Source organism: Bactrocera latifrons, unplaced genomic scaffold (genome assembly GCF_001853355.1).
Source record: "Bactrocera latifrons isolate USDA-ARS-PBARC rearing strain unplaced genomic scaffold, ASM185335v1 scaffold_67, whole genome shotgun sequence".
NCBI classification, from domain to species: Eukaryota; Metazoa; Arthropoda; class Insecta; order Diptera; family Tephritidae; genus Bactrocera; species Bactrocera latifrons.
The window spans coordinates 283712-302140 of NW_017537345.1; the positions used below are offsets into that span (position 1 = coordinate 283712).

General features: G+C 34.5%; 1 protein-coding gene across 1 annotated transcript in view; it reads left to right on the forward strand.

Annotated features, from left to right (window-relative positions):
• The window catches only part of LOC108975566, a 64515-nt gene that overhangs the window by 14751 nt on the left and 31335 nt on the right, over positions 1–18429 (forward strand). Inside the window, exon 2 of the mRNA XM_018944127.1 lies at positions 14356–14933. Within this exon, the coding sequence (XP_018799672.1) occupies positions 14886–14933 (48 nt within the window). The 5' untranslated portion in view covers positions 14356–14885. The remainder of the gene's footprint in view (positions 1–14355; positions 14934–18429) is intronic.

Sequence of the window (18429 nt, forward strand, 5' to 3'; positions counted from 1 at the left end):
TATGGCAGCTATATGTTATAGAGGTCCGATATCGGCAGTACCGACAAATGAGCAGCTTCTATAGGAGAAAATAACATTTGAAAAATTTCAAAACGATATCTTAAAAACTGAGGGACTAGTTCGTATATATAAAGACAGACAGATGGACAAACAAACAGACGGACGGACATGGCTAAGTCGACTCAGCTCAACATACTGATCATTTACCTATATATATTACACTTTACAGCGTCTCCAACGCTTCCTTCTACAAATTTCCTGGCAAACTTAATATACCCTGTTCAGGATATAAAAATTACGTGTCACGTTGTTTGTCCGCAATAGACTCCTAAACTACTGAGCAGATTTTAGCAAATTAGCACACTGTATCCAGTTCAAACACACTTAGAAAATAGGACAGTAAAAACAATTCATATATAAAAAATACAGTGAAAGCTCTATTAACTGTATGCTCTATTAAGCGGACATCTCCATTAACCATGCACATTTGCTGGTCCCACAATATGTTGATGTTTATTAAGCGGGACACTCTATTAGATAGAACTGCTGGTAACTGGACATTGAGGAATAAGCCTTAAATTCGTTATTTTTTCCAATGAAATTTATTTGAATGAAGTTAAAAATTAAACCTCAAGTACAATCATTTGGACGTTTTCTGAGACCAGCAAACTCAGTTGAAATCCTTCCAATGCTTCTATAGAAAAGCGTGTCTTCAAATCTTTACCGATTGTATTGAATAGAGGAATGTWCTCTGAGACACTGTATTTTTCGCAAGTTCTCACGCAGAAATTTTCTATATTCAAACATGGAGACAGTCTTTTATTTTGTTCCTGAAATAAAATGGCAAAATTTCTGGAGCATATTTCTGTTACTTAATATTATTTCAGAATAGTAAAACTATTAATAAGCCATTTAACCCTTGGAGGGAAATGGGAGACATCTCTGTCTCTGTATCATTAGTGGCGGAATGTTCACCATTGTGCACGCTGATGTGATTCTTGAAAAGCCATAACTTTTTCTAAATGTTGACCAAGGCTCATTATCATAGCGACTCATCCATTCCCTTTGAAAACTCTGTGTTCGGAGAAAAGTTTAATTTAAATTTTATTAATTTATAATTTTAGATTATTTATCGCTGATGAGTTAAATACGAAAAATATCACCCATGTGAACATAACTACTTTCGATGTTATCACCGTTAAAATGGTTAGGTGAACAATGAGAAATACACATTTTCTACGTTGTTTCGCTATTCTGTTCATTTGCTTTGTAAAGTTCACTTTTATAAAATCTTCTGTGAAACGAAGCATGTAAAGAACACCATTTTTTATTTAAATTGAAAAATTAGACTATTATCTACTCATCGAGAGATCACTAGCGTACTAATCAGTGATTTAATCCTCTTATAATCATTATCAACTCTTCATATAGATGATGTTCTAAAATATTATTACCAACAACAAAACAAAAACAAAAAAAACAAAAAAAAATCGTTTATGACGCGTCGCACTGTGTTAGAAGGTCAAATAATCTTTGAATATCTAAAATTATAACCACGTGTATAATTTTTTATTTCTTACAGTATTGGAATAGTTCGAGTGTCAAAAATTTGATTTTGCATAATTAAAACATAACTCATGTGCCGCAAAAGTATTTATGAATAAAATTTAAATGATTTTAATCATCTTTACGTAGTTAGCTGACGATGTTTCACCCTTGCGTCCGTTTGCATTTGATGGCACTCATGATTTTGTKGTAGAAATTAATTTATTTAATGATTAAACATGCATTTTGCAATTTGAAGATTTGATAGCTTCCACACATCCGCACTTTGATGGAAACGCTTAAACTTGTCTGCCTCATAAATATATGTACGCTTTTGAAGGAGTTAATATCCAATTACCGTTGAAGGTTTTAATGACACGAAGCAAATGGAGAAGAAGTGTTAATTGGCTGCGCAGCAGGTGTAAGCCCGAAATAACGAGAAATATCGCGAAGCCTAAAAGAACGCAACCAAACTTCTGTATGTATGGAAATATAGCAGTTATAAAATACAAATGATTTTAAGCAAAATTTGTGACAAACTATAGTTATAGTGTCGTTAAAATACATATAACATATATATAAAATAAGTCATGAATAACTAATAATTATATTCTGTTTTACAACACATTTCCAATGTTGGGAAATTTCTTGTTTGGTGGTCTAGGTAATGTGAACTTACACGAGTTTTTTTATCGGCAGARTTCTTAATAAATTAGTAAAACGCTTAGTAGCCAATACAAATTAGCACAGGCATTTAATTTTCATTCCCTGCAGCTCGGTTAGCTGTCTGAAGGAGACRCTCCCAAGTATCTTGATCTCCCAAACGTGGGACAGTCAAGRCAGTAAGAGTCCCAATATTTCAGTATGGACGCCAATATAGCTAGCCTTTCTGAGGACAAAGATATTACTATGTCTCCTGCATCGCATGTACTGATGTTGACTCAGCGCTGGCCAAGCTTCCAAGAAATCCACTTGTTTAGTAATAGAATACAAGAGGATACGGGAGCACTGACCCGCTCTCATTCTACCGATAGCGGTTCTAGGGCACATTTCCTCGCTAGCTCATTAGCTGTGCAATTTCCTGCSATTCCGCTATGGCCCTCACCCATACCAGTCTTATCAAAAAAACAAACTCGATGGTATTGATAGCGAGATTAGGCACTCCTCGACCAACACTGAACACACTGTCCACGAGTTCAAGGCTAGTATTGTCGCTCTGCTTTCTGAGTGAATGGTCACTTCTCTGAAGGAAGATGGCTGCAACCTCAGCCTGGAAAACTCTTCAATAGTTAGGAAATCTGAAGCTGGAGTTGATAGAGAGCTCCTGAGAGTAAATCCCTCCACCAATCTGCTTCCAAGCTTTGACCCATCCGTAAAGTAGCTAACTTCCCCTCCCCTTTAAGAAGTCGTCAGAGTTCTGGTTTAGCGTCTCCATGATCCACGCGATCCTATATAAAGTCAAAGTGTATGAGGATATACGAGCTTTCAGATATGTGTAGTCTTTTATATACTTAATATAATTGTACTTGTCCAATTTCGACGACTTGGTTGTATTATAGATATCAAGAACTTTTCATATATTCTGAGCTAAAGGTTTAAAATATAAKTTTTTTTAAATTCAAGTTTTGAAATATTAATGGCTACAAGAAATTAGTGGGTGTTTACCAACGACTTAAGAGCTTTTGAAAATGTCAATTTCTATTTATTAGTGAAGGCTTCCGCCGCATTTTCCCATGACCGTCATTTATGCTTTTCTAACAGTCTGTCTCGATGCAGTCGGCTGCATAATCCTTTGCCTTTSCACCTATTTATTTCGCTTTTGTCCCTTACTAATAAAGCAGTTTTGGGAAAACAACATAACAGATAAAAAATATGAACATATTCAGAAATTTTTTATTTAAATACAAAATTATAATTTTTCACTGGGCTCTAAACAAATTATAGAATATCACATTGTAATTAGAATGGTTCACAGTTGGTCACATTGCTAAAATAACAAAATTGAAATCAATTCACTGTAATTAGGTGCACATATTGATATAGTAAATGAAAAATGCCGCTTAAAAATAACACCTCAAATAATAAAAAATATTCAAGTCACACAGCGAGTGTCCGAATTAACTTCACTTACCTCAACTTTTTTTTTTTGTTTTGTTTGTTGATTTAAACTCTCAATTTCATTTGAGAGTTCGTTGTATTGATTAGCGTCATTTGGCTATTAGCTTCGTTTTGCTTTTTGTGACTTAGTATTTCCTGTTTATCAAACAAGTCAAAGGCTATGACAGCGGTGGTATTATGAATAAGCAAAAAAATTTCGAAAAAGTAACAATACGAAGAACTTTGACGTGTATATMCAAAAAATGTGAATTATATGGACGCTCTGTAGAGATTATGGCAGGTTTTCATTTTGGAGTTTATGTAAGGTGGGTAGATGATGGACATGATTTGTTATTTAGTACGAGAATATTTAAAGTAATTAAACAAATTATTGAAGTTTCTTATCTTGAGTCAAGAACTATATCTATTTTTGATCCAAATATATAGTAGAAGGTTAATTTACCCGCTTTCAAATCCAACTGGAGCCATAAAAATGAAAAATCCCATATGCAAAAAAAATTTCATGGACCATTCTGAAGAACTTTGCTTAAGGGACTATGGGTCCCCAAGCCAACCAATTTATGCAAACTTGCTGACTTGTAACAAAATTTTGAATTTTTGTCTGAGAAAARAATCACCAAAACTATAATTTTTTCCATTTAATAAAAATTCTACACTGACCTAACTTCTTAATCGACATAAATCGATTCAATATTGAAATTGGTAGTCATTGGTATTAAATAGTATTGTATTTCCTAATGGGTATTTTGAAAAGACTCGTACGCCTTCTTGTAGTTGAACACATTTGGCGTGTATTATAATGAATAGAAGAACTTATGTTACCTATACACTTACTGTCAAAAAATAGTATGCATATAAGAAAATTAGAAAAAATAAAATAAAATAAAATAAGAAAAAACATTAACGTTGGCTGTAGCGAAGCTATTACATATATACTTTACAGTTGCTGTACTAAAGATAATATTTCCTTTAAAGGTGCACTTTTTATAGCGTAAAAGTTATAAAATGATAWTTATCTGGATTTTAAGCTTTCAGTTTGTTTGGCAGTTAGTGCTATAGATCTGAACAATATTTTCKGATATAGTACGATACTTGAGACAATAATTTATACCTATTTTCGCAAAGAAAAATTGCCAATTAAACAAGTTTTTCATACATGGACCTGAGTTTGTTCGATGAGTTGTTATAGCAGCTATTTTTCCAATTTRTAAGGGCGGTTTCGRCAAATGAGCAGYGTCTTGGTAAGAAATGGRCCTGCGCAAAGTTTYAASTCGATATTTCGAAAACCGATTGAAACTGATTGACTTGTTCATGGACACAACTAGATCGACTCAGCTTGTCACGCTGGTCGTTTTCTGGTACTCGTTATAAAATATAATGAAAATTCYATATACCATAACTTTAATTTTCTTGCTTCTCTTTCCTATAGCGATTTTGCCAAGATTTCCTTTATAATGCTTGCTTGAGCACAAATTTTTAATAATGAATCTTAATAAAAAAAAATTTTATTTTGGATGCATTTTTCTAAAATAAAAATTTTTTAATGGATAATCATTTAAAAAAAAAATAACCATGAAATTTAAAACAAAATATATTGTAAACCTTTTTTGGACCCCTAGTGTACCGACATGCACGCGTATACTGAACATACGACGTACACAAATTAACACAACCTGTTTTTTCTTCAGTCATACTTAATCTAGAGGTGGTCTTCAAATTAATGGCAGCCACGCTGTAAAATGCGGGTTAGTCTTGTAGGCTTTACTTGGTTACTCTGCGGCAAATTAACTTCAAGTTTAAATATATACATATATTTTTTAGAAAAGTTATCATTTCTTGTGCATCATGATTGAATTACTAGTATATCGCCGCATAAATCTGTAAATAAATTAATTAAGGCTGGAAGAGTCATAAGCTGGCAATTAGCCAACATTCATGTGCATACTAAAAATGTCTAACTCAGCAGCTGACCGCCGGCCGTCGGCTGTGAWAAACCGAAATGAAAAGTGAAGGTGATTATTTTTCAGTTTTTGGTATGATGTTGTTGTCTTTGTGCCCGCAGGCAACTATCTTGGAAGTGAACATTTAATCAAATTAATTGTTCTCATCGAAGGCAATCAGCGGCTAGAAAAAAGAAGGACGGCAGTGGCAAAAGAATTACAAAAACTCATGATCGACTGCTAAATGCTGACGCTGGTGTTAACAAAACAATTATAACGATTAATAAAAGCGAAAGCTTATGGACATAATTTTGCGATCATTCAAAACACACCCACACAGTAGAATGCTACGAAAACTGGATTTGCTCGGAAGTAGTTGGATCTATCTTGCTCTTGGTGGGGTGCCCATGTATCATATTTATGATGTAATAAGTATGTGTGWTTCTTTTTACCTTGAATAATGGAAGGCATGGAATGTATGGCGGTGTTTATGTACCATATGTCTCTTCGGGAGTCCTTTATGAAACTACTCATAATTGTTTGCACTGTGGGGAATGCTCTGCATTTGATGTTTTTCTGAACGACAATCCAGTTGAAGGTCGGTTCTAAAGTGTAAACCGGTGAGAGGTGCTATATTAATAAYAATTTTTGAAAATATTACATTTGTAGTTTCATTATCACAAGTAGTAGTGTTAGCGACTCATCACATTAACTTTGATGATTAAATAAAAAAAGTCAGATTTATACGAAATCAATGACTTAACCTAAAAAAACCGAATTCAATACAACAATAATAATATATACAGCCATATAGTGCATAAAATAAATATGCAGATGTGCATGATAATAAATAGATCTTAAAATGAGCCCGCCTCCTACCATCCCATTAATTTATTGATTCATGAGATATTTAAAAAATACCGTAAAAATATTGTGGTTGGTCTGGGACATCTTATTATGATAGTTGAACATATGTTTGAATAATGTATGCCCTTAAATACAGATATATATTATATATATGTATGTATATAAATATATATTGAAAATTATTGGCTTCAGGTTATTTTCGGCAAGATCAAAAATGCTTAGCACTTTCCATCGGAATGGAAGGTTATACGCTTTAAAGCATTTTGACGTAAAATTGGGTCATAACTTGCAATACAAAACTATTTCGAGCGTCTTTAACTTGAGGCGATAAGCAAACGGGAGTTTCTGCCATTAAATAACAAAATTGAATAGGCGCATATTTCCGTAGGCTTTTTAAACCAAACATGAGCACATACATTTCTTTCGTATAATTTTTGCCATATACCAGCAATATAATACATGCAATCTTAAAGGATTACATGGTTTCCTTGGTCTATTTCAACCATTTTTTTTTTTTCACATAGAAAATGAAGTATTTTATTACAATTTTTTATTGTTACAAACATACACTAATAAAAAAGAAATCCTGAAATTTTTTGAAAAAAATATTTTAAACTCGGCCATTGCGACGTCATTTCCGGTGAATCCTCAGAAAAAAGATGCGCCCACATTGGCAGTATAACTTCTTACAGGACCATTTAAAATRAAAAATACGTGTTTTGATTAAAAACTTAACTCAGAACGGTCGAAGGAAAAAAACTGAAAGTTGGATTTTTCAAATATCAACATCCAAAAAAAAAAAAAAAAATTTGTTTGGTGGAATTGGTCGGATATTTGATGAGATATAGAATTTCTGGCAAGAAAGGTAACACGACCTTCTTCTAATATGAATACATATGCCTATAAAAGCCCTCTCATATCATCGTTACTGCAATATTTTGTGGTTTCAACGTATTTCTTTAAACCGAGACGCACGCTTATCATACAATTTCATTAATATTTTCGGAGATAATAAGCGGGTGATAGAGGGACGAGTTTTGTTGCTGTAGGTTTAGTAGTTTGTGAAATTTCCATTTTAAACTAAATAGAGAGCAAGACCATGACCACAAAAAATCGATTTCCGTTTGTTTTATTGCATTATTTTAGCACACTTTCTTATGCTGAAAACATCGGCCATATTGAATAGTAGGTTGTGAAAATGTGTTTTTTGTAAATTTTTTTAGGAGGAGCTTTTTATTGAGTAATACGTAAAATATATGAACATTAAGCGAATTTAACGTACTCTAAAAATTCATATTTTATTAAGAAAACTATTGCGTTCCGTCGTTCCTGTAGAACATCTCTCGAAAGTCCTCCACAAAAAGGTGTTTGGCGGTGAGGAAGATATCTCTRATCCAAATTATTTGAAATAAAAAACCAACACCGAAAATTTCAAGACAATTGGTCAAKCCGTTTTGGAGAAATATTTCTCACCGACTTTGATAACATCGTTTYGACAAAAACGCATTGAAAGTTTTGCTGGTACTCCGGGTTACGGTTGCGTCTACTTTAAATCGCTCGGAGCCATTTTTACAAAAACGTTCACTACTCCGAAACTATTTACCGCAATACTTTGAAATTTACAGACAATATTCAATATTCATTCAATATGTGCTAAAAAAAATTTCGGTTTTTTCAAAATTACAAGTGGATATAACTCCTTGAACGCGTTTTGGTACGTCYCCAATTTGTGTGCCAAAATTGCTTACTTTCGTCCAAAAACAGCGTAGCGCTGACTTTGTTTAGGAAAAGTTGTACTCATTCTGCGACGACATAGATCTGCTCCAGAGGATCATAACTGTTGACGAATCATAGATTTATGATTATGACGTTGAAAACAARGCTCAAACATTCCAATGAAAGTTGCCGCTAGCGCGATGACCGAAAAAAGCGCGTCAAGCTAAGTCTAATTTGAAAATATTACTAACAATTATCTCCGACAAAAGTTATGTAAGTTATGCTCCAGAAACGTTCGGATTTGTGGAAAACCAAAAATTGGTTTTTGACCCTGATAACGCCACTGCTTACTCATCGTTGCTATTGCACGAATATTTGGCCAAAAACAACACATTAATGGTGCCACAGCCACCGTATTCTCCAGCCCTCCCTCTCTGTGACTTTACCTGTTCCAAAACTGAAAAGACCATGAAAGAACGACGCTGCGCTGCTATTGAAGAGATAAAAACTGCATCGAAGGAGGGCTAAATAAGATCACAAAAAAATACTTTTTTAATTACTTTGAGTATTGGGGGATGAAGTACAATATATGTATTTGGGAACATTTATTAATGAATAAACGAACACATTCTTAAGAAATACAAAACGTTGCGATAGTGTAAAAGTTTCGCTCAGTCTAACACACATTTTGACAAAAAAGCACCCGGAAATTGTAATTAAATTTCCCGGGTAAATGATATTTCAAACCAAAAAAAAAAAAAATGTGCTTTGTTAAGTTGGTAGGACTATCCATAATTTATTCCAAATATGAGCGGGATCTGTCAACCAGTATGTTTACAGCAGATGCATAAGTCGCTACACCTTAGTAGGGCGATGCGATTTTTACAAAGGAACAAAATGTCAAACAAAGAGTTTGTGTCAAATTTGTATTTGTAACCAAAATTCGTTTGCGGAATTACTGCGAATGTTGGAAAAGGCTTACCGCGATACAGTTTTATGAAAAACCCAAGTATATGAGTGGTACAAAGCCTTCAAAGACGTATATAGTCCTTGAAAATGGTCAGGCAAGTGTTAGAGAAGTGGCGATCTTATTCGACTCATCTCGATAAAACTGAGTAAAAAAAAAGTACCGTAAGCAGGCGCTACTTCAGATCATAAGAATTATACTTTAGTGTTGGTATACATTTGAGCGACTTATAGCACACTGGACGCAATCGGCTTAAAACATTATTTGCCAAAAAAATATTTATATATATATTTTCAAATGACACATTTTTGTAAACAACTCTATATATTTATGATTATGATTTGAAAAGTTGTCTTTGTGGCGYCTGAAGTCTTTCACCAAATACTTTTCAAAATACTGTCCAGTTGGCAGTATTTAGTCGGATATAAATCTGAGTAAAGCTCCGTTTTTGTAGACTCGACTGTGATGAGAATAATAAAGTTATCTTCAGTTGCGTTTGAACCAAATTCTTCGTCGCTTTGGTTTTCTTAAATTCGAATSGAGGCTACCCGGTAATTAGATATATGTTTTCATATCAAACATACGAGTTAATATGTAAAGAATATGAAATACTGCAAGTATAAATATTAAACATGTGAATTTAGAGATAATCCTATTCTACATACTCACTAGACACAATCGTGCATACACACTATTTACATACGTATTGTGCTTGTGGAGGAATGCCGATAAATGGGTTTGACTTCTCAGCTGTTAACATGACAGCTTAAGACTATTATTGGTATTTCTTTGGCATCCACGTACATACTCATGTAAGTAACGTTATATTACGTACGAAGTTACCTGTAGTTGAATTTGTGTGTGTGTGTGGGTGTGTGTGTTGTAACAGTAGTAATTGTTTGGATTGCTTTATAAGACATGAATAGCTTTTGTTACACTCATTATAACGATAGAAAAGGGTGTTATGCAAGTATCTTTTCCTTCAAATAAAAAATATTTTTGAATAATGTACTTTATATTGTAGCAGTAACAAGATTTCATTGCGATGAATTATTAAGAAAAGTAAAAGTTTACAATCATCGCTGATTGACGCGCCGATATGTATGCTTGAATATATGTACGTGTATGTGTGTGTGTGTGCGGTTATAATTTATTCATGTACTGTTCGTCTGTTATTATTATTGAAAATTAATGAGTTTTGTGGGTGTTGTCTGAAGTGAGATGCCGTAATTTCAGAGCTTTTGTTTGATTTTGCTACGGATGAGCGGTGTACGCGCATGTCTGCGCATGCGCACCTGTATCGCTTATGTATATTTAGCGCGGTATTTATTGTGTTATTATTAGATGTTTGTAAGAAGGTATAAGCTTGTATCAAATTGATATAATAGGCGTGTAATCTGATCGCTAAGCGATTGTAGGGCGTTTGTTAAGTCTGTAATAGATATAAACTTCTACTGTTGTTGTTTTTGTTTTGTTATAGAAATATTTATCAATATTAGTGTATGCATGCCCAACGAAGTGTTTGCTAATTGCTTGACCCCCCGCTTCGATTTAACGATGCTATTTAATAGTGATCACAACGAATTGGAAATAACCCACATGTAATGGATGCATGAAATATTTCAAATAAGTAATTATTAATGCATGCTTCATACCAGGTTTATAAATTATATAAACGAGAGTTGTTGAATAAGTCTGTTAACTTCTGGTTATACAGTTTGAAAGGCTTCTATAATTTTCATGTGTAGTTAACTTAGGTTATATGGTGGCTTCACTATAATTATTTAAAAATACATTTGTTTGTATAGCCTATTGACAGGCCTATTGACAGGCATATTGACAGGCATATTTTGAAACAAACCAACACGTTTACTTCGATTCCACCGGTATTTATAAAACCCTTCATAAATACCAAAATACCTTACAAGGCAAGATCGGTCAGTTTGTATAGCAGCTGTAAGCCATAGTAACTCTATTTGAATAATTACTTCGGTGATTCCACCATTGCATTTAAAAATAACCCAAACTTAATTTCGCGAAGATTGCACCTCAAATGAAAAAGTTTTCCATACAAACATTTTCCGAACGTTCCGTTTGTTTGGCAGCTATATGATATAGTGGTCCACTATTGGCGGTTCTGATAAATAAGCTGCTTCTGGGAGAAAAAAAGACGGGTAGGAAATTTTAGACGAATATCTCAAGGACTAAGGGACTAGTTAGCGTATAGATGGGAATGATATAATTAACTCCGTTTGTCATGCTATTTTTTTTTCATTTATAGGATCTCCGACGTTTATTTCTGGGTATGAGAAACTGTTTGGGGTATAAAAATCATCTAAGGGCTTTTTGAAGAAGAGGCAGGTAACGTGGATTTCTGACGGCGCTCTTACGTTTTTAGAAAGCCACGGGACTAAAAATCGTTCACACTATGATGACCTCTCTGAGTCACCCTGTGTTATTCATGAAGTTCATCAATTCGAAAAGTTTTATACTCGTATATGCAATTTCCGTCTATACAAAGCTTTGCATCCGCATAAAAGATGTTTTACAGTGCCTTCCTCTTTTACCTTTTGGTAGCTTCTAATTTAATCGTTCAAATCTGAAGTCTCCTGGGGTATCTTCCAATAAAATATTGACCCATTAGCTCTCCAGCTACAGTTATAATCTCATTATTTCTGAATTTCAATGTGAACATGTGCGGCCCATATTCCATTTATGTTACTTTTGTCTGTCTGAGATTAGCTACATCTATAACATATTTGCAGTTTATCTGAAAATAACTTGAGGCATATCTCTTTATAAGGATCTCATTGCAATACTATATTGGGATCTGACTAGTTCAACTCTTTCGATGTTATCTGGAATACCATTATGTCCTCGAACCCACTGCAAGCTTATCGCAAAATAGGATGTTAGGAACCATTTCGAAAGAGAAGTAGCCTGGTAAGAGAGGAAAATCGTGTATTTTCATGAAAGAGAAAAAAACATAAATTTCATATGATCAGTAGACATTGCAAGAAAATGTGTTTTATAATAATAATACCCAACGATCACCCTCCTCCCGCCCAACCGACGCGAATGGCGCAATCCGTGAACGAGCGGAATTAGCCGAGTCATAAAAGGCAAGGGAGTTTTAAGCGTTGCGATCTTAAGCTGCTCAGCTACAGAAACAAAAATTTCAACAGCCAAAATTAAGAATTAGATTAAAGTTTATAATTTTAAAATGTTACTTGTTAAGAGTAGATAAAATAATTTTTTTAATGGTAAAGAGTGGATCTGTTAGATCAACTGTGCTGGAATGAGAATTGAAATCGTGACATATTCGGCGGAATGGTTCGTTTAACTCGAAATTTGTTCTAGAAAATTTTAAAAGTAAAGATCTAAACTGCCTGGTAGAGCGACCGGGAATGTTAAAATTATTATCAGACAAGAGAGATGGGCTACAGACTGACCCATTGATGAGTTTTACAAGAAATATTATACCAAGCATTTCCCTACGACTAGCGAGTGTAGGGAGATTTATAAGCTTTAAACGGTTAGTGTAAGGGGGAAGATTTAAATTGGAATGCCAATGCAAATGATTTAAGGCAAAAAGTAAAAATTGTTTTTGAACGGACTCTATTTTCTCAGAATGAACTTGATAATAAGGGATCCATACCACGGAAGCATACTCTAATATAGGCCTCACCAAAGATGTAAAAAGAGTTTTTGTGGTAAGCGGATCTCTAAATTGTTTAGACCAACGTTTAACAAAACCAAGAGCACATTTAACTTTAAAAACAATGGAAGATATGTTTTTGTGTTTTTCAAAAAGAAAAAAATTAATTGTTCTCCACGGGATGTGGTAAACAGATTCTGAATTAATTTTTCTATAGTTCTTTGCGACATAAATTCGTTTTTTTTGTGACTATGACTTATTTACGAAACTGCATAAATGACTGTCTATAAAAAAAATCCCAAGAAGGATATTTAAATTTTTGAAAATTATACATTAGACAGGCCAATTGATTCTATCTGAATCTTTTCATATCAGAAATACAAATGCTAAGACAAAGGCTTAATACTTTCTGACCAAGGGCATTCCTCGTATCCCTTATTTGAGTACGACAAGAGCGCAATACCTTGAAAGTTTTGTCGGGGAAATTTTTGGTCGAGCCAATACAAACATAAAAGTACCAGTAAAGTTTGAATTGCCGTTATAGAGAAAGTAACACTGAATGTAATGTAATTTCATCTAATTTTATTGGCATTCAGAAGAAATTATGAATATTTGTATATAAAAATTATATGTCATGTTGTTTGTCCGCGATGGACTTGTAAACTACTGAACCGATTTTAGCAAAATTTAACACACTGTGTTCAGTTTGAAAAAACTTAGAAGATAGGATAGTACAAACAAGTCACAAATAAAAAATACAATGAAAGCTATATTAAATGGATGATCTATTAAGCGTACAACTCTATTAACTGGACAGAATAATAACCAGACATTGAGAAAGCAGACCTCAAGTACAATTCCTTGAATTCTTATACCGACAAAAACGCTTTCGCATTTATTCGTAAATAAAGTTTTCACTGTATTGAATAGTTTATGATATGAATAATAGTATAAAATTTATACAACAGCAACGCGTGGCCGGATTCACTATTCCTATATTGTTTTGGGAGGGTTGGTATGAAAGCCTTTAAGGATATAAGTATCAACCTTGTCAAGTTTTCCGGAAATGCCAGATAAAGATTAGTATTTGGTTTTCAGGCATAAATAACTACATTAAAAACTTTTGAGGTCGTTACTAGCGTTGATCTATTTTGTCACTGTCGCCTTGAATGGTATTCTGCAGCTATGTTGTGAAACAGATAATTTTTTTGACAATTAGATATCTATACAACAGACAGACTGTAACCAATCTTAATCTGCATTTATAAAAAATGTACCAACATATTTTTTCGTGGACAAAATTTAAATTATTCCCAAAAAGTCCACTAACTCTTCAAATTTTCCTTATATGTATTACCATACTCAAACATATATATATATACATTAACATATGGGGGCATAACGAAAATGTGAACTAAATTTATTAATGCATTTGTTGTGCAAATAAGAACACGGCCAACTGCATTTGGTCAGAAAAGTATTCCGCATCACTAACCTGTTTTAATAAATTTTTCTTTTGTTTTACCTTTCTCCCACTCCTTTAGCCAGTAAATAACAGTAAGCAGTAACAGCAAGCAGTCCAACGGTCGCAATTGCAAACATTTACAGTTTTTTGCCGTTACACTGCCAGCCGCCAGCAACATTTCACACGCAACTTTACTCTCGTTCAACCACACGATTCTATCCACAGGTCCGCAGCGCGCTGCATAATGCATTGGCTCGCCAAGAGAAACTGTAATTCCACCAATCTTTGTACCGTTGTTGCAGCGGTATTACCATTATGAATCACCGCGTGACGAGCACGTGAATCATAAAGGGCGAAAAGCATTTAGGTGGCATTTTATTCCCCTTTCGTTGTTGTCTCATTTGAATACCAAATTCGGGTGGATCTAAAGTGCAGAAGCAGCAGCRGCCAAAGCAGCTGCTAAGTGTAGAAAGGAAAGGGAAGTGATCCTCGGAACGACGCGCAAAATTTTGCGTAGTCATTAGCGAAAAATATTATCGGAGAGACCCACAAAATTAAGTCAAGTGCATAAGCAGCAGGGCGCTGGTGAATTTTTATCGTGAGAACGTTATGGCATCACCTTTGAGTTGGTTCGTCAAATTACTCTTCCTACTACTGGTGAGTCAATATGCATAAATTTAAATATCTATAAGTAATTTATGTAAGTTTTCTTTATTTATAAAATATGCTGATATAAAATTCTTTGGTTGGATTTGTATGAAATTGATATTTTTAATAAAGATATTTTTTCTATCGTCCCAAGCAAAATGGCAGCTTTTATGCAGAGTATAAATTATATCCAGCTATTTTCGATTTTTCTTCAAAAAAAGTAGGATCCTTTGTTTTCGAAAGCAAAACTAGTATATAGAAAGAATAGATAAGAAATAATGCGAAAATTATAATTTTTTAATTTAATATGGCGCTTTGTTTTCTTAATATCTTGAAAGACAACTGGCAAAAAAATGTGAATATGCCCATTTGTTCCAAAAGCAGGCAACCTTTTACTTTAATTCGATTCCTTTTCCAGAATAGTATTCAATAGCCTTTTTTGAAGGATCTTGGCTGGCCTTGCTAAAGTTAAATAGACGAGTCTGAAAACACAGTACAACAGCTAATCTGGGGGGTATTGATCAGAGTGAATGCTCACCTGCTTGAAGAGATTGCACTTCTCGGAAATAGATCTGCTGTTACTTTAATGGCAGTCACATTTGCTTGTAAAACGCTGCAGTGATCTGATAGTCTAAAATTAAGCTTGAGGGAAGCTCCTTACGGGAGACTCTTACTCTAACCTTTATTCATGGTTTTGAAACATCCGTGTAATATTTCATTACGCCTCTTCTCTTGTGGCTTTAATCCATGTACGTGCTAACAACCAATTTTTTCTTATTATTTGCGAGATCGAGCACCGAACTTGTTGTAATTTAAATGTAATACCTTGAGGGCACTATTGCAAAGATTTATTCCGATAACTTCAAATATGAATAGGCCTGGCTTGACAGTGTATAATAAAAAGTTTGGATAACCAACCTCAAACTCTAAATTTCATTAAAGTGGGTTAAGCAGTTTCTGAGGGATACTATTTCTTTATACCCGAATTTATAAAGCCCTTCTTACTTGTGAAATTTATACTTGCGGCGCATATATTTAGTGACTTATCGCACTTTTAGTAGTTTTCAACATAACCATTATATGGGGGTGAGCATGGTTATTATCTGATTTTATCTGTTGTCACAGTATAATAATAATAATTTTAAAGAACTTCAGCGGTTTGAWAGAAATGTTTAGCTCAAAAGTGTACCTTGCTTTTCCAATCGTTTTTACCAAACAATACAGTTTTATGACTTAATTTGGAAGTTATTATGAGACTTTATAGCCTTTCGTTTAATAACATTTTGCGGGCGTGTCGTTGATCGGAATACGCCAGTTTACAATAACAACGCTTTTTGGGTACCAAAGAACACCCAGCTACACAGAGGATGTTTGGTTTAAAACTGAAACTTCTATATATGACTTCATACTTCATATTATTTTATCTAAACAGCGATCCTAGAGCCTAAAACTAAGGTTGAGGGCTTAATTTTTTGATTTGCATGCGACTTATTTTCAAAGCAAGATGTTTGCAAAGCTGGTCGACATTAATAACGATGCACTTAAAGCTTTAATAACAGCGCTAATTGAATTTTCGTGTCCAATATATTCTCAAATTCAAAAGAAGAATTTCTTTGGACATTGCCTGCAAAACAAATTAAATTGAATGCAAAATTGTAAACTATGAAAAAACTTCTTCAAATTAATTAAACAATTAAAATGAGATCCATTATCTGCAGTGTAAGCCGGAGCCTAGCCTCCCAACCTAAATAAAGCAATTTGTACAAAAATAGCACCGATATAAATTGCCGCCAATAGAAAATTGATGGTTTTCGAAGAATTTCGCTAATATGCTAATAACGGCAATAAATGCTTCATTAATTGTGGCCAATAATGTCGGTTGGATTTGTAAACTTTGCCTTGCGACGGATGTTCGTGTTTGGCGTTGCTCTCGTTATGTCGGTATTCGCATATATATTTTTAGCCATTTGTATGCATGAAGCGCGCCTGTGCTGTTGTCGATGCTGTCGATGCAGTTGTTGTTGTTGCAATTGTTCGTATGGCATTACATTGTTGAGCTGACTGTTGCAATTTGAATTGATTGAGTTGCAATTACAAGCGCAAGCCGCCACTGCTGTTGCCACCGCTTCTGCTGCCGACGCCGTTACTATTTACTAGCCAATCGCCGATTGTTGTAGTTGGAGCTGTATGTGCGAGTGTGCAACGATAGCGATAGTGGCTTTTGCCGCTCACATAATTGGTTAATTGCATGTGGCATTGCAATATAGAATAGTAGAGTTTGCCGAAGTCCGTTGTATTAAAGTGACCAAGTAGTATTTGCTGTATTACAAAACACGCACAAACACACACACACACACACAAAGCCACATTCGCACACATTGGGTTTAGTGTATCGGTTATTCAGTAGGGCAGTTGGTTAGTTGGTTGGTTGGTTGGTTGATTAGCCGATCGTTTGAGCGAATGAAGCGCATTGCCGCGATCATTTGTAAGCTTTTTCCTTCAATCTTTTATCATTAGTACTTCGCTTTGACTAGCATTGTGTCGGCAATGCCGTTAGACATAGTTACAATTTCAATTTCGTGCTGGACAGTGCCTACTGCCTTAMATTCACGTATAAATTTAGATATTTTCGGTTACATGTAGACTTTCATAGTATATATGTATGTACATATGTATGTATGCATGTTAGTGTATTTGTAATGTTACTACAGCGGTATCGGTTTCGGTTGCTATTTGAACGCTCATTAGATATAAATAATTGCACGCGATTGTGCGCATGCGCAACTTCTGCCAACACACCGCAGCCGCGGCAGCTCACATACACATACAAACCTACACATACATGTGCATATTCATGCGCATGGCGAGTGTTTAAGCCAACTGCACCGACATTGCAACGCGTCGCCAACGCTAGCGTAGTGTGTTGGCGCTGCAATCGCGCACAATTATAGGAAAGCCATTGTATTGCCGCTGTACTATAATTTGTGAATTATTATTGTGCGCTACTCAAGCTTTTTGCCATCCATTCTATGGCGTATTGTATGAGCGCCGGCCAAAGGTGGCAGCAGGAGTGACCAGCTTGATGCAAAGAAAACCATTCAAACTGGTCGCAAATAAATGGAAAATAGCAACAAAATTCTAACTAAATTACAAACAAAAGATTAAACCAACGAATTACAGCAATAGATATATATATCTTTATTTTTACAAACTAGTGATGATAGTCCCGTACGTTTGCGCACATATGTATGTATGTATGAGAGAAACAAGGTAACAGGTTGTTCAATAAGTTTTGTGAATTGATAAAAAAAACACAATTTTATGATCCAAAATACACATTATTATGCAGTATAATCCCCCTGAGCATTAATACACTTGCTGCAGCGATCCACTAATCTCCCAAAATCCTGTGGAAGGTCTGCAAAATACGCTTCAACCGCCGTTATGATCTTTTCGTTTGATGAAAAACGCTCACCACGCATACATTTTTTGAGTTCTGGAAACA